Source organism: Bipolaris maydis, assembly GCF_028858645.1.
Source record: "Bipolaris maydis strain C4 unplaced genomic scaffold PSV08scaffold_14, whole genome shotgun sequence".
Classification (NCBI taxonomy): domain Eukaryota; kingdom Fungi; phylum Ascomycota; class Dothideomycetes; order Pleosporales; family Pleosporaceae; genus Bipolaris; species Bipolaris maydis.
Window position 1 is genome coordinate 451,819 of NW_027093870.1, and position 15,506 is coordinate 467,324.

Consider the following 15,506-nt stretch of genomic DNA (forward strand, 5'->3'; position numbering starts at 1 on the left):
CAACCAGTCGAGTGACGACTGCAAGGCATGCTCAGCCTTGCCCCTCATTCCGGGGGCTGACAACCACAGCCACAGCCACAGTGACACGACATGGTGGCCCCAAAAAGAGATGGCGATGCCTTCTGTAGCATGAGAGGAGCATATAATTACAAGAACAAAAAACCAAGCGATATGAAGAGTTGACTGTATAATAATGAACCAAGTACCATTTCCCCATGCCAAGGCACTAGACCCAAATACTCACCACGCAAGCATCTATAAGCACCCAATACAATCACTCCACACATGCTCGAGTTTAAACCATGACTTTTTCTATTGAGAAGATTAAATGAGCGAATCCTCTCTAAAAGAACCGCCCCCAATTGGTCCCTGAAACCAAACAAGTGTGCCCCCCCACACACAGCCCATTGAACACCAAAAACCCCAATATACTCCTAGTCTTCCCTGGTATCTACCATAAATCAACCAACCAACCAACCCGCTAGCCACCAAAGTTGACGGGAAAAAAAGAGAGAGACAGCCAAAAAAAATGGGGGGGTTTTGGCCAAAGACATCGTTTTCGTTCCATGGTCCCGGAATATAATAAATAATGTCAAAAAAAAAAATACATCGGAATGGCGACAAAAAAGAAAAAAAGAAGAAAAAGCATTCATTCAAGCCCAGACCCCGTACCTCTTCTACCACCCATACCAGGTCTCACACCACTAGCACCACCAACGCTACTTCGATGCCTTCCGATACCCCCACCACCAGCTCCAACGCCAACCCCATGCATGAGATCCAAATCTACCGGTGTGCCAGCACCAAGCGCAAAGCCATAGGCTTCGGGTCCTTGGCCGGCAAAGACAGCGTCATCGCCTAGATTTTGCTGGGGCGGCGGATCCACGTTAAAGGGGACAAAGTAGCTGCTCATGGGGTCGAAGAAGTTACTTGTGGGACCGAGGCCGAGTGCGTCGAGGTTCCAGTAGGCATTGTGGAAGTCGGTGGCTAGGTCGGGGAAAGGAGAGAGGTTGGCGGTGTGGGCGGAAGAGTCCATTTGGTGGGCGTGTGAGGGGTGGATCATCGTGGGCGAGGTGTTGAGGAGTGGGAGGGAGGAGTGCTGGGGTTGGTGATGCGATGCAAAGTCAGCGAGGAATTGCTGGGATGAAGATTGTTGCTGCTGCTGCTGTTGTTGTTGTTGGTGTTGGACAAAGAGGTTCACGGATTCGTATCCAGCGGCCATGGCACCTCGAATATCGTCTTGGGTGAACATGTTGACGGGTTCCATGTGCTGCTGTGCTTGCATGGGCGCAGCAGAATTTTGCTGAGAATGACCGTTATGCTGCTGGTACCGGTGTTCGGGTTTCGACATTGATTTTGTCCTGTTTTTTCGCGCTTGCTTGCGGTGGTGCTCAGTCTTTGACGGTGGGGATAACGAGGCAAAGAATTCCTCCACACTCTGTAGGTCGCTCTTATGCCCCAGAACCGCATCGGTGCCTGGCTCGGTCTGGGTCGATTCGGCCGCATCCTCGTAATCCGTCTTTGAAACACCGTGGGGGTATCTGTCGAACCAGTCTCCATACTGAAAGATGCGACCCTTGTTTTCACCACTAGTATCGGGCCCTTTGAGCTGCGCATCAGCGTGTTGTCGGTACAACTCCTTGAGATTTTCTGCCATGTAGTGAAACATGCCCCAGTACTTCTTCATCTTTGTCAGATACTTGACATTATACGCGAGGTACTTTTTCGACTGTGCTTCCAACTTTGGGTTTTTCGAGAAGACTCCATGGACATGGACGGTGGAAGAAAAGAAGGCCGAGTATCCTGCAAATGGGGCGACAACATTGTGGTCCATGGCTTCGTTAATGAGGATTGATATTTGGTTCGCGGCGTCGAGTGCAGCGCGGGCGGATTCTGTCAAAAAGGCATGTGGCATATCTTTTGGGGGCCTACTTCCTGCGGTCGAAGGCAATGCAAAACGATGCATGAACAGCATAATTTGCTGCCATAATATGTGAAGGTAGAGGAAAGAGTTGGCAGTCTTTCCAATGGCGTGGCTCTTGAGGTTTTCGGGCGAGTATACGAGCATCTCCGGCAACGCAGCCTTGAAATCCTTGGCTTCCTTTTTGAGAGCGTTGAATGTGGACCCTGGAGACCACATAGTCTCGGATTCGCGTTCCTTGCCGCCCAAGTTCATGTACTTGATCAGCTTTCCCCATGTGCAGACCAGTCTGATGGTGTATGCCGAGACACCCATGTTGTCGCGGGGATTCGAAAGCTGACCGCTGTCAGGGGGAACGGGATTTGGCACATTGCCCTCGAGATTCTCCGTCGGCGCATGTATCTCGTGTATGTAGAGATGCTCCTTGACTGGCAATTGTACTTCAATATACTGCTCGTGCACGAAAAGTGGCCGGTCGGAACCAGAGGAATTGAAGCGATCCATCAAAAAGCAAGACCACATTGTCCGCCGCCGTATTTCTCTGTCGGTGGCGCTCAGGGGTTTCCTGTCGGATTCGCTGGCTAGTGGGTCGTATTCATTCTCCTTGTGTAACTGCAGGGCGTATGCCATTCTTTGCGCCATGCCGCCAAACATCCAACTCCGACCACCCTGACATGTGCCAAATTCATGCAATCCAAGCAACAAGTAAACTATGAGAATTGTGATGTTGGGCGCATCATATCGTTTTAACGCAATTTCGCGCGCGCGTGCTGCCCAATTGTCACCTCGCAGAAAACAAGGCTCTGTCCGTAATTGCGGGTGGTTTGAGAAGCGGGCGGAAATGGCACACATGGCAAGCATTAGCACGGGCGGAACTTTACCTGTTGCCAGCCTCCTCATGAAACTGGGCTTGTGAAGCAGAGGATAGCTTTGGCCGTAGACATAGTCAAAATAGACCTCTGCCAAATGCTCTTGCATTTCTTTTGATGGCAAGCTCTCGGCACCTTCTGTGAGGAGCTTGCTTTCATCTGATTCCTTGGTCTGGGTAGTTGCGTTGGCGGTATTTGGGTCTGTGCCTCTTGCTTTTGACCACTCATCGAGTTCATTGCCAAAAGCCTCCTCTGCGGCGCGTTTCTTCGTCGTGGGTGTTTTGGGTGGGGCGCCGGGGATAGCGGGCTTAACGACGGATCTGCCTACATTGGCGACTGAAGGCAAGCTTTCTTTTGGTATGAGTTTGATAACCCGATCTTCCATGCGCTTCAACCTCTTGTCCAGCATAGCCATATAGTCGGTTCTCGGGGCAGCTTTTCGCGTTGTGACCTTGTAGACGCACGGTATCCTGCTGCGCAGGCAGTGCTTGCATGCCGGCTTTTCGCCAGAGCAGCGAATCTTCTTCCTCCGGCAGGCAATGCAAGCCAGCGGCAGCCTCTTTCTTTCCTTGCCTGCTTTTGTCTTCATCTCACTCCACAGTGGCGGATCCTGGACATCGTCTTTACTCCGCCGCGACGTGGTCGAATGGTCTGCGCCATTGACGCTGTTGGCTGAGGCGTCTTTCAACACATCTCCCATGGCGAACATATTCATAGCTTGAGCGCTCTCCGGGCTCGTATGGTTCCCATCGTGAGCCGGGCTTCCGCCGATGCTCATTCTGGTTGGGTGAACGCTGCTACCGGCACCGCTCATACCGGCGTCGCTCATGTTGCCAATGCTGCCTCTGTGGTCGGCGTAGCCGGGCTCGATCTTTGGCTGCAGACCGTCAAAATTCGAAGCATATGACTGGCCCTGGGCGAAGGCCATGTCATAGTCGGCAAGCGAGGCCATCATGTTTGCAGGGCTGGTGCCGATGTTGTTTGGAGAGGCTCGGTAATCGGACAGGCCATAGTCAGTCAGCATGAGGGAGTCGTCGGGGTCGTAGGGTGGGTGCGAAGGGGCGGCTATCGAGGTTGCGGTGGCACTCGAGTCGGCCATGACTGTCTCGACGAAGGGCTGCGCCCGTGTCTACCTGGATGGCTATGTCGCAAGGCAGTGCCGAGGCAATGTCACAGTAGTGTTCCACACCTGAACCGAGCAAGTCATGTGAGCGTGTTGATTGCAGGGCAAAGAAGCATGGCAGAGATGCGACGCGGCGAGGTGTTCCAAAGCGGTTATGGGTGCGTGGGCGTGGTGTGCTGTGGCCTTGGGAGTCGGAGCACCGGACGAAGAGAGATCTTGGGAGCAAATGGGGGAGGCTCCGACTCTTCTCCACAAGATAGTCACGGCGCTTTGGAGCCAAAGGCAGTGGGGCGCTAGCTGGTATATCAAAGCGCAGTCTGTGTATGTGGGGACGAGAAAGGAACGTCAGCACCGCGACGCAGACAGCTAGCAAGCCAAAGGTCACGGCCAGCGCAGGCGGCTTTGGCGCGAGCGCAGAGGGAGGTGCACGATGACGGCGGGCAATGTAATGGGCAAGGCCAGCGGGTTAGCAGCGAAAAAGGGTGGCTTGGTGCTTGGTGCAGGCCTGTCTGACGCTGGGCCAGTACTGCTATGTGTACTTTACCACTTATTACTAGGTGCACAGTGGTCGCTGCGTTCGGTCCCACACCGCCGCGGGCTCCCGTCGAGATTCGCACGGCTTGGCCAGCCCGCTCCTTGCCTGTTGAGGCTGGCATGGAAGCGCCATCAGGCTGCTTCTGGCCGATTAGAATGGCGAGGCGGCACGTTTGGGTTGGCATGGATACACGCCATGGCGATGCGGTGGGCTGGCCTTCCCCACATGGGCCTGCTCTCGCCAGGGCCTGATTACTCAGGCATCACCAAGCACGCCTGCACTCCAGCCTGCACTGCACTGCACTGCACTGCATCTGCCACCAGTCGCCTCCCGCCCCCTGCCTCCCTAGTGTTAGGCACCAGACGATCATGGGCAATCGCTTTTAGGCAATCCTATTACTCGGCCGGGGTGCAGCCAAAGTACTTACCCAAGGGCTGTGTATGTATACGAGTATGCACGTCCATCCTATATCCTCGATACCTGCGTGTGTATGTACCTACTGCACAGATAGATTACTCTCTGTCCGCTTCTGCTCCCTCGCCTCCATGCACTCCCACTCCTCCTGTCATGCACGCACATACGCACAGTCGATCCCCTTTGCACGTCACATCCGACGCCCCATGTTTCCCTTGAACGTCATCAAGCCCCGTTTCATCTTGCCTGACACAGACATGCTGAACTCTAAACCCGCACAGAAGACGAATGATTCCACCATGACCGGATAGGCCCGTCTATACCTTCCCCCCAGACGAAAATCAGACCACGACTCGGTCGCTTTTTTTTGCGACAAATAGTCAGTCCGTCGAGGGAAACGGCGCGGGACCCTCCCATGATGCGTCCACACACCGGTTTCGCCCTGCCTTGCCCTCGTTTTTTTCCTGCGGGGCTTCACAACATTAGTAAAGTAAACTGGGCCCACCACTCTATGCCCATGCCCAACCCCAACCCCAGTGCCACTTGGCCCGCCCGTCCGCCACCACCACCACCTACCACCCCCTCCCCTTCTCAGCCAAAAACCCAAAGAACCTCAATAGAGGCCACGTGAGTAGCCAGCCACACAGAACCCAATCTCACCCTTTTTTTTCTTCTTTTCCCCGCAACGCCCCTTGCCTTATTTTCCGATTCGACAGCATTTTAACCTTTTTGCCAACGCATGCACATGGGAAAACCCACACACACATTGAAATCTGTTTTCAACCACATGTTTGCATGTCCACATCCCCCATGCTTGGCACCTTCCCACGTTGAACCCACGTGCAAAAAAAAAATACTAAATACTAACCCCGACTTATTCCCCTCCCCTTTTTCTCTCTCTCTTGGCGCCTCTTCCCTTATAGAAACAAAGCAAGCATATCTAAATCGTCATCTATGTTTCCCCTGGTCTTAAAAGGATGGAGAGGGGTAGGGAAAAAACAAGTTTAGTTCGTGTAACCGTTTTTTTTTTCCACAGGTCTTTGCATCGTTTTGTGGGGTCAACTGCGAAAAGACAAGGTGTAAGTGTTACATACGTACGTACCGTAGTTTAGATAAGCAAGTAGCATTGTGGCATGGGGATTTGGGGGCGACTCGACCCCACTTTTGACGTTTGCGAGAGAGCGAGAGAATAAAGAGAAACCGGGGGTAAGGGTAATGGTAGCCTATGCGACGTTAGGGCTACGTTACCTTTTTTTTCCTTCCTCCTCCTCCTCTTCTTCTTCTACTTCTCTCTCTTGTGTGAGTGTTGTGGGGTGTAGTCTGATCTATTTGTCTTCCCTCCCGCACCTTCCAAGCCCAACCGCAAAGTATAACACGAGCTAGTTGTCCGCCCGTTCTCACACATGGCAGTGATAGTCCTCTGCACGAGCGGAAATGCTTTCCAGGGCAAGGTCATGTCTGTCAGCAAGCGCGGTGAGATGGGGCAAGATGACGTCCAGACTAAGCTTATCCTCATCAATTTATTGCTTGTTGTTCACTAAGCGCCCTAGTAACGCAAAGATTTTAGGTCATACTTGGAATCAAAGAAGAAGAAAAAAAAAGAGGGACCGATTGGATAATCGGCGAACTGTCTGTTGTTGTAAGGAAATGAGAGAGCAATCCGTCTCTCAGCAGAGAAAAAAAAAGGACGGATAGTAGAGTTATACGGTGCACGGATCTGCCCTTTCCTTTTGCTGCTGAGGAGGTGAGAGAAAGAGGTAAGAGTACAGAACCTTGGCCCAAGTGGTGAGAAGAGCAATTTGCAAAACATGTTACCCTCCCCCCCCACCAGATCAGACTGATACAATTCTATGATCCGGCTCCCTTCGCTCGGCATCAAGATCATGCCATGTCTCCGCTCGGATAGTTGGCATACGCACTGTATGGACTGTGAGGAGAATGTTGTCAGCATGGAGAGCCAAAAAAAATAAACAAAGGCGTTACATCTCTTTAGCGAATAAGCAAAACAGAAAAAAAAGGATTACTCACCTGTACGTCTGGTAAGTCACTTTAGCAGCGTCATGCTCAATCGCTGCATCTCCCACAGAAACAGCCATATCCTGCTGCTCCATCGTGTCCGCATCCACAGCCGTGCCTTCTGGCACACTCATGGCCATGTGGCGCTTGGACATATTCGCATCTTTCATCTTTGCAGCTTCAGCCTCGGCAGCTGCGCCGTAGACACAGTACGGCGCATATGTCCCGTATCCTCGCTTTTCTGCCATGCTGGATTCCGGAGCCTCGGCATCCAGGGCTGACGGATAGGGCGTGTATGAGGTGTAGCAAGAGTATCCGCGCTTGGAAAGAGCCATGCTGGCCGACCGTGCCTCGGCAACTGAAGGGTAGTCGCCGTATTTGATGTAGTATTCGCCGTAGCTTGCGTAGTCCTGCACCACGGGCTGAATTGTCTCGCCCTTCGCTGGCTCAGCGATGCTTTTTCCCACTGGGGCGGCGACAGCGAGGCCGGCTAGGCATGCAACAAAGGCTGCAGGATGCATAGTGAGGAGAGCCTGGAAAGACTAGAGTTTGAAAATGTCAAGTAGTGACTGCTTTCTCAAGACTACTGATGCTACCAATTGATGATGCTGTGAATCTGCTACGGGAATGGTCCTTTTGTATCCAATCTTGTCGACTTTGTCATTGCCAAGTTTTCAGACATGCACACTGGCGATCGACATGCAGCATTGGGTTCCATCCGTTTAGCATTCTGCGGCAATAGCTCAACTCTGCAGTGAGCTCCCAATGCCGCATGCTGTAAGACATGCAAACTTGCAGTAGATATGCTACCTGGTGCTGTTCTGGGCCCGCACTGTCGTCGAGCTGACCCATTGTATTCAAATAACGCATTCCGAGGCCTCAAAGCGGTGTGCCTGTGTCACATGTAAAACAAAAAGTTCCTGTTCTAGCTTGTGAGACTTGTCGTTTGTATGACGAGGGCTTTAGAATATGAATGGTATTGTGTCCCGTTGTCACCTTTGTACCAAGGCTGACATGATGCACCAGGACCAGCCTAGACGGTGGTACTCGTTGCAATGTCAGTCATAAAATAAGCCGGGTAGTGTACCTAGACCAATATATCGCAAACAAAGCAGTATGAGTTTATGCAGGTGATGGTGTACATGTAGGGAGGCTGTTCAACAGCACTGTACGACGGTGACGAGTTGGGCCCGAGATATGTGTTGAAAGCAGCCCCTGGACTATTAGTTCCAAGCGATATCACCTCTAGAGTCAGATCAGGTGGTGTTGACATTGTGGTCACATTGCTTCTTGTATCTGCCTACCAACGTGTTTGACATTTTTGACAGCCATCACTGTACTACCGCTTGTCATACACAGCTGGTCCTGTGGTACTGACCGCGTACAGATGGGACATGATGGCGTTAGGCTTGGCCGCGTATGCTCTTACTGGAGATAATCTGGGTCTTATGGGTGCCGCGTTGCTGTCAAGAGTACTCTGCTTCTTTTTACTTTTGGCTCATCTTGGAGACATGCATGCCATGTCCAACATGCTGAAAATATTCAACCGTCAACCTAAACATGAGTGCCTGCATCGGCGGGACTCTGAGAGCCAAGACAGCGACAGCTTACTGCCAGGCTCTTCTTCAGCCTCGCCACCCCTCAAACCCTCTGCTTTGTATCGTCCAAGTGGCGATTCTCGGGTCGCTGTAAGAGTGCATGTGCTGTGCACTATCGTATACGTGGGCGCGACGTTATGGATGGCTTTCCATGTGAACCGAACGACCTCGGCCGTCAACGCTGACGAGTTTTGTATTCACCACATCTCGCAATACTGTAAGCCCTGCGTGAAGGAAGATTGGTGGCAGCTGGTGACCTTGACAGCACCCGTCGTCAGAGATGTGACGCCGAATTGGCATGTGCAATTGTTCAACGGAAGCTTCTTGCATCAGAATGTTTATCGGCAGTCAGCAGGGCCAGAAGTCGACGCGGCGTGGGATGCACTTGGTATCAACTGTAAGTGTCTTTGGTATACTGATGACTTGTGTTGACTGTTGTCCGAGACCGAAGTGTAGTGATTGCCGAGGCCGAGGCGGAGCGAACTGGGCTGCGTCATGACCAAGTGAAGATTAGTCAAGAGTACGGTGGTGGCTTCCCAGCCAACGTCGAGGGCCTGCATCACCTGCATTGTCTTGTGAGTGCTAACTTTGTGTGCGAACGAATGGACATTGACTGGTTGAAGGATCTCCTTCGCAAGACATTGCATTGGAACTACGACTACTATCTGGCACAAAAGCAGGGGGCATTTGTAAATAGCGAGTACATTGTGCGAGTGCATGCCACTCACTGCCTCGACACTATCAGACAGGTTCTCATGTGAGTGCCGGATGACTCACCAGCCATCCAACGACTAACGAACCGGGCAGGTGCAACCCGGACGTGGGTGTATTGGGCCAGGTGTGGTGGCAGCCCGACAGTGAGCCAGAGCCAATGCCGTTTGTCGACTTTAACACAAAGCACCGATGTCGCGACTACGAGGCTATACGGAAATGGGCAGAGGCGCACCAGCTGCCGCCAGAAACAGAGGTGGATATGGAGAGGTTCTATCAGAGGCCGAAGGCAGGGGACACGGTCTTGGGGGAGATTCCATGAAGGCATGGCGGGTGCTGGGCAGGCCAGCCAGAGGGATGGATTGGGCAGCGGCGTAATGCAAGTTTCTTTTCTTTTCTACTGTGCTCAGTTTTGGCGAGGCTTGACTACGCCATCGTGCACGATGTAATAGACGACGGTGCTATCGGTGTCGACCGTCGCCAGCACCACACGCTTGGTTGTCCGCCATGGGTTGGCCGGGCTTGCCGTGTCTGTTGTGTCCGGCTCGTGTGGTGGGACGAGGGCAATGGCATCAAAGACGCTGGCCAGCCTGCGCAGTGTCCACTGCTCCTTGAGCCTGGTGGGCAGGATCCATTCCCGCTCGGGGTCTGCCTTGACGTCGAGAGCAGCAGGCTGGCCGGGCGCGCGAGCCCTTCTCTCGCGGTCGGCCTTCTTGAGCAGCTCGACCTGCTCGTCGGGGTGGACGTAGAGGCGGCGGGGCGGGAGGCCAGAGACGAGGGGACGGGGCAGAGGGTCGTTTGTGATGGGCGAGTGCGTGTGAAGGCACAGGGCAGTCCAGTCGTGCTGGTGCTGGAGATTGTGCATGATCTGGCGGGCGAGCGAAATCTCATTGGGAAGGTGCGTCGTGGCAGCGTGTTGCGACGACGCCGCTGATACGAACGTTTGTAGCGGGGCCGGCGCAACGGCCACTCTCATGGCGCATTGCACAGCAGACGTCGCCATGTCCGCGCCTGGGCGCCGCGGCGAGGTCGAGGATAATTGGCAGTCGACGGCGTCGCAGGGTGCGCAGCCTGCTGGGGTGACGAGGAAGCTACGCGGTTGCGGAAGGAGCGAAGATCTCGACTGCCTCCCCGCCGTGGCATTCACCCAGGCAGCGACAGACGCACCCTTCTTATATACCGCCCGCTGCCACATGCACATCGCCCTCTTCTTGCAGACGCAGCCAGACAACGAACCACCACTGCACCATCCGTCCTTCAACACCGTCGCTGCCATGCTCGCCCCTGCCTCCATCTCCGCCTCTACCGTCCTGCTGCTTCTGGCTAGCGCCGCCGCCGCACAAGACGCCTCCACGACGTCGCCCGCTGCCAGCCCTACGCCCACCAGCGAGGGCGTCTTCACCATCCAGACATCGGTCCCGGCCGAGGACCCATGGGCCTGCTTCGAGGAATGCTTCATGGAGCCTTGCCCGCCCTCGCCATGTAAGTGTCTTGAATCTGACTAGAGCAGTTGCTAGTATGCATGCACGTTTACCAGCACCACGCACTGACTCGGCCAGGCTCTAGTACACCTAATGCCAGCTTGGGCACCCCCGTCCCCCTCCCCCGGCCCATCTCAGAATCCATCGCCTCCATCATCACAGACCCTTCTCTCTCCACCGTCACCGGCTTCATGAGCATCCCTGCCGGCGAGACGCCCATTTCTACTGGCGCCTCCCAAACCTCTACGCCCGCCTCTTCGTCCCAGACAGGCAGCACGGGAAGCCCAACTAGCTCTGGAGCGCCCGCAGCAACGGGCAACGCCGTGGCACTCAATGCTAACGCCCATCTCGCTCCGCTTGCGGCAGCCGTTGCCGGTGCTTTCGCACTGATCTGAGCAAGCACTATGGGAGCATGGTAGGGCCGAGTCACGGATTGCGCATGTTTCCTTTACATTCTTACTAGCACCGGCTTAGTGTCGCTCACCTGAAAACTACTCCAAGGCAACAACAAGATTGTGATTCTGAGGTCGAGGCAAACATCCACATTACAGCCAAGCTCAAACTAACTTTCCAACGGCTACTGTGCCGACTTTCAAGTTATTGCGTCTGTAACTGTGAGCAGTGATGGGGTTAGACTAAAAACTTTGTACGTGCCACTGTCGCACACGAGAAATGATTCACGGTATATATAAAATGACATCAAATAAAGCTTCATGTTCACACAATGTGCCGATGTTTGCGTGGAGTCCGTCATGTCTTGTAGCGAATTTTCCCTGCCTGATACCCTCACCGCCAAACCAAGCTCCACAATTACACAGGAGGCATTGTTTTCATGCGATAAGTCGAGTTCGGGGGGCTGCGAAACACCGAGTTGCTGGTGACTGATGGTTGGGTATGGTGGACCATAGACAAACACAACAACAGCACAGAAGTGGTCACGATTGTGGCGGAGTGGCTGTACGCGTTCTTCCACTGCAGGATGCGTCTAGCGTGTGGCTCAAATGCTGCAGGGAGGTGGATCTGGGGTTAGACAACGCAGGAGCCGCCTCCGAAGCAGTCTAGCCCCTCCATCACCCCATCGTCTGCAATGCCTGCGCCAAAGTATAAGGGTGCCATGGCGCCCGATAACAAAATGCCAGTTGTACCTCCCAACAGATTCGACGCCGCACGTCATACACCGCCGTAGGGGACAAGCCAGCAAAAGCAAGGATCCCGCCAAGGCAACGCGGCATTGCACTATCCATCATCAACCACCTTGGCTGGCACACTGAGCCGCAAGGGGGGACATTCACAAACTGTACATAACCAAGGACGTGGGCCAACCACCTTCCCTCTTGCACATGGCGTCCCCTAACAGCAACATCCCCACGCCGGTGCCATTCCCACAGCCCCCAGGTATCGCCAACCAGGATACGTCCAACGCTGGCCCAGAGTCACCTACCACCAATGGCCGCGACCGATCCTCAACAAATGCCTCGACCGTCTCGAGTAGACTGCGAAGCGCCACTGGCAAGCTAATGGAAGCAAACCCTCCACCAGGCATGTGGGCAGCAACTGGTACCACTGCAGCCAGGGCACCCTCTCTTTCGGACATCAGGACAGGCTCCTTTGGTTCCGACGGCTGGAATGAACATGCGCAACGCAGTAGAGCAGGGTCCCGAGCTAGTCGGCGTGCATCGGCATCGCGGACATCTACGACTGCAACAGCAACATCGGAGCAGCCAGAGCCCTCGCACACCGCGACACACAAGAGTTCGTCGAACAATGTGTTGGGCACCCAATCTTTTCCAGCTTTGGTCGAAGAAGACACACATCAAGTAGTGGAACAGGACGCTCAACCGAACACTGTACCTGGCGTACCGTCAAAACACAGTTCCGACACAGCAGCTGAGTACGTTGATGGCGGCCAGCCACAACAGCCCAAGAGAACGTCTTCAGGTCGGGTATGTCAAATGTCTTACTCCTCTCTACAATTGTACTAATAACAGACAGTATGCAAATGGTTACATTCCGCCACCGAAGCTCCCATGGAAACAAACCCTTAGCATTAGTCTCAAGAGCTTCTGGAAATGGTTCCTCACCCCTGCAGGCTTCCTCATCACACTGTACTGTCTCAATGTTGTTGCATGGGGTGGCATGTTGTTCCTCCTTCTCTGCAACGCCGCACCGGCCATGTGCAAGCCTACCTGTGACGATATCAATTCACCACGGCGCGTCTGGATTGAGATTGATTCGCAGATCCTCAATGCCCTCTTCTGCGTTACAGGTTTTGGTCTGGCTCCATGGCGTTTCCGCGACCTGTACTGGTGGGCTTGGTGGAGGATTGGTGGATCAAAGCGCACTGAGACTGGCATTCGACGACTAGCCGGCATACATCGAGGGTGGTTCAGACTTCCTGGCTCGGATCAGTTACCAGATGATGCCGATGCAACTTGCGTCGACCCTCAGAACCCTGCTGTACCCATCCCCCTCAAGGCAATCCCAGACCCACCCCCGACAGCAATGCGCGCCCCGCCGACCAAGAGCTGGACCATGGACGTTGTTGTCTGGTTCAATGTTTGGAACACATTCTTTCAGGTATGCCTGTGCTTCTACATGTGGCACTATGACCGTATACAGAGGCCGTCATGGGCCACGGGACTGTTTGTCGCACTAGCCTGTGGCGTGTCTGGTGCTGCTGGCTACATCATGTGGCAGGAGGGCAACAAGGTTAAGAAAATTGAGGGTGTGTCCATGCGTAAGGACTATGGACCCACAGATGCAGAAGCATCTTTGAGCGCACCATTGGTTAGAACAGGTGTGGCGACGAAATCCTGATATTAATGCCGAGCTTTCTGCGTGGCGCAAGCAGCGTGGATGAGGCTGCTCATTGGGAGCGGAAACCTGCACTGTGTTCTTGGCGTGCAGCACAGCCCGCGGCTCGCCTCGTCTGGTAAAACCAAGTCATCTCAAAAGGCATTCATAGTGTGCAGACACTGTAATTATCAATACCAGCACATAGTCGCCTATCTACAGAAAAGCTTTTTGACTGAGAACATGTCCATGGGAATCATTACGTCAGTCAAACGCATTCCACTTGCATCAAAAGGAAGCATCCGGACAGTTCTTCCAGTCCCGTCATTCTTCCACTGACGGGCTGGCCGAGTTGTCCGAAGATACCGATATGCGTACTAAGCAGATTTGAAACTAGACCTGTTGATCAGAGTGACGTCGCTAAAATAAACTAAGCAATGACTGGTGACAGATGCACGAGACCCTCAGGGTTTGCTTGGTATATATAACTTGGCCGAGGCCTTCCAAGACGCCTGGCGCCTGTTGGATTTCCTATTGTTTTTTTTGAGTACGCTTCATATTTTCTTTTGCCCACTTCACGATAGAATCAACCGTAATAACAGAATCTACGATTTACTGGGAGGACATTACAGGAAATGGCAGCGCACGACTACTATCTGGGCACACAAGGCGTCCATGAACTTCTAGGAAGTCACTCACCAAATGCATACCAGTCGCATTCATCAAAACCACCGCTATACCAGCAACCACCAGCATCACCGTACATGAACACGCCGCCTCCATCATATTCTGCGCATCCTTATCTTCCACCACCACCACCACCGAAACAACATAATGGCTACACACCCCACCAACCATATCCCGAAAAACCATCCCAACAACAAGCAATGATGGCACCCTACCCTCAAACACCACCACCAGGCGGCTACTTCGCCTCACCACCATCAATCCCACAACCGCAACCCCAACTCCAACGCCAACACAGCAGCTACCTCGGCGCCCCCCTTCAACCCTACAGAAGCCACTCTCAACCCGCCCGCGTCCGCTTCGCAGACCAAGAATCAGACCGTAGCACAAGCCTAGGCTCAATATCCGACTCCGACTCTCCCCCACCACCTAGCCGCCATCACCACCACCACCATCATCACCACTACAGTCAGCCTACCCAGCGCCACACCACCACCACCACCCACCACTCCTCACGCTCGCGAGACCGCACGTACGATTCCGACCACAGCAACCGCGACCGCGACCGCGACCGCTCTTCCTCGCGCCACCACAACCACAACCACTCCCGGCGCCACAAGCCCTCGAAATCGCATTCCTACGATAAATCCCACGACGAGTCGCACAAAACGCGCGACACCTTTCTCGGGGCGGGCGCAGGCACGCTCATTGGTGATGCCATCTTTCCCGGTCTAGGTACGGCAGCGGGGCTGGTGCTGGGCGGCTATGGGGGTCGCAAGTATGCGCTTGAGAAGAGGAGGGGGGATGAGGCGAGTGATGGGGAGAAAGGAGGAAGACGGAAGAAGAAGGGGCAGGACGGGTGGGATGAGAGGTGTAGGATGGGTAGGAAGCGGTCGGCTGCACGATAGATTTTTCTTCTTCTTCTTTTCTTTTCTTGAAGACGGAAAGGGGGTTTGTTTTGAAGCTGCTGGTTCAGCTTACGATTATGATCATGACCATGACATGTACGATATTTCATTGAGTTCGAAACGTCTGATAAGGCCAACGGCAATTGTTTTTCGATTTGAAAAAAAGTATATTTTCCTTCAAATCTCTTCGAAAATACATAAGATGTATGTCTTCAACCGAACTTGCGCGGTAGCATTCCATCATGCGTGTCTAAAACGTAAAAAAACAATTACAAATAATTAAGGTAAAAAGTGTGAAAACAACAACTTTTCACGGGTTAGATGGATGCACGTCTTCAACTACAAGCGAAGCAGTAGCGCTACATCCTACATGGACGCACGTCTTCGACCGCAGTAAAGCGGTAGCGCTACATCCAACATGTCATCATTCCAAGTGGATGCACATCTTCA

At 53.5% G+C, this 15,506-nt stretch overlaps 7 protein-coding genes across 7 annotated transcripts; 4 read left to right on the plus strand and 3 right to left on the minus strand.

Moving 5' to 3' along the window:
- Nucleotides 1-185: 185 nt before the first annotated feature.
- On the minus strand, nt 186-4,632 carry PSV08DRAFT_404725 (fungal-specific transcription factor domain-containing protein; the record flags this gene model as incomplete). Its single annotated transcript, XM_014225100.2, has 3 exons — nt 186-3,907; nt 3,980-4,210; nt 4,453-4,632. 3 exons carry the CDS (start codon nt 4,630-4,632, stop codon nt 650-652), a joined length of 3,669 nt encoding a protein of 1,222 aa, XP_014080575.2. The 3' UTR covers nt 186-649.
- A 2,111-nt stretch (nt 4,633-6,743) lies between these two features.
- PSV08DRAFT_365318 (uncharacterized protein) lies at nt 6,744-7,399 on the minus strand (the record flags this gene model as incomplete). The annotated part of the gene is made up of 2 exons (XM_014225102.1): nt 6,744-6,789; nt 6,891-7,399. 2 exons carry the CDS (start codon nt 7,397-7,399, stop codon nt 6,744-6,746), a joined length of 555 nt encoding a protein of 184 aa, XP_014080577.1.
- Nucleotides 7,400-8,407: 1,008 nt separating this feature from the next.
- Nucleotides 8,408-9,509, plus strand: PSV08DRAFT_412012 (uncharacterized protein; the record flags this gene model as incomplete). The annotated part of the gene is made up of 5 exons (XM_014225103.1): nt 8,408-8,693; nt 8,742-8,873; nt 8,921-9,051; nt 9,100-9,233; nt 9,284-9,509. The coding sequence occupies 5 exons, from the start codon at nt 8,408-8,410 to the stop codon at nt 9,507-9,509; spliced, it is 909 nt and encodes a 302-aa protein (XP_014080578.1).
- An 84-nt stretch (nt 9,510-9,593) lies between these two features.
- PSV08DRAFT_365320 (Sen15 protein-domain-containing protein) lies at nt 9,594-10,231 on the minus strand (the record flags this gene model as incomplete). The annotated part of the gene is made up of 1 exon (XM_014225104.1): nt 9,594-10,231. The coding sequence occupies exon 1, from the start codon at nt 10,188-10,190 to the stop codon at nt 9,594-9,596; it is 597 nt and encodes a 198-aa protein (XP_014080579.1). The 5' UTR covers nt 10,191-10,231.
- A 170-nt stretch (nt 10,232-10,401) lies between these two features.
- PSV08DRAFT_328419 (uncharacterized protein) lies at nt 10,402-11,390 on the plus strand. Its single transcript, XM_014225105.2, has 2 exons — nt 10,402-10,669; nt 10,747-11,390. The coding sequence occupies exons 1-2, from the start codon at nt 10,462-10,464 to the stop codon at nt 11,061-11,063; spliced, it is 525 nt and encodes a 174-aa protein (XP_014080580.1). The 5' UTR covers nt 10,402-10,461; the 3' UTR covers nt 11,064-11,390.
- A 507-nt stretch (nt 11,391-11,897) lies between these two features.
- PSV08DRAFT_328432 (uncharacterized protein) lies at nt 11,898-13,696 on the plus strand. Its single transcript, XM_066092735.1, has 2 exons — nt 11,898-12,610; nt 12,660-13,696. Exons 1-2 carry the CDS (start codon nt 12,009-12,011, stop codon nt 13,483-13,485), a joined length of 1,428 nt encoding a protein of 475 aa, XP_065948199.1. The 5' UTR covers nt 11,898-12,008; the 3' UTR covers nt 13,486-13,696.
- A 286-nt stretch (nt 13,697-13,982) lies between these two features.
- On the plus strand, nt 13,983-15,455 carry PSV08DRAFT_380413 (uncharacterized protein). The gene has a single exon (XM_066093388.1). The coding sequence runs from the start codon at nt 14,097-14,099 to the stop codon at nt 15,054-15,056; it is 960 nt and encodes a 319-aa protein (XP_065948200.1). The 5' UTR covers nt 13,983-14,096; the 3' UTR covers nt 15,057-15,455.
- Nucleotides 15,456-15,506: the final 51 nt, after the last annotated feature.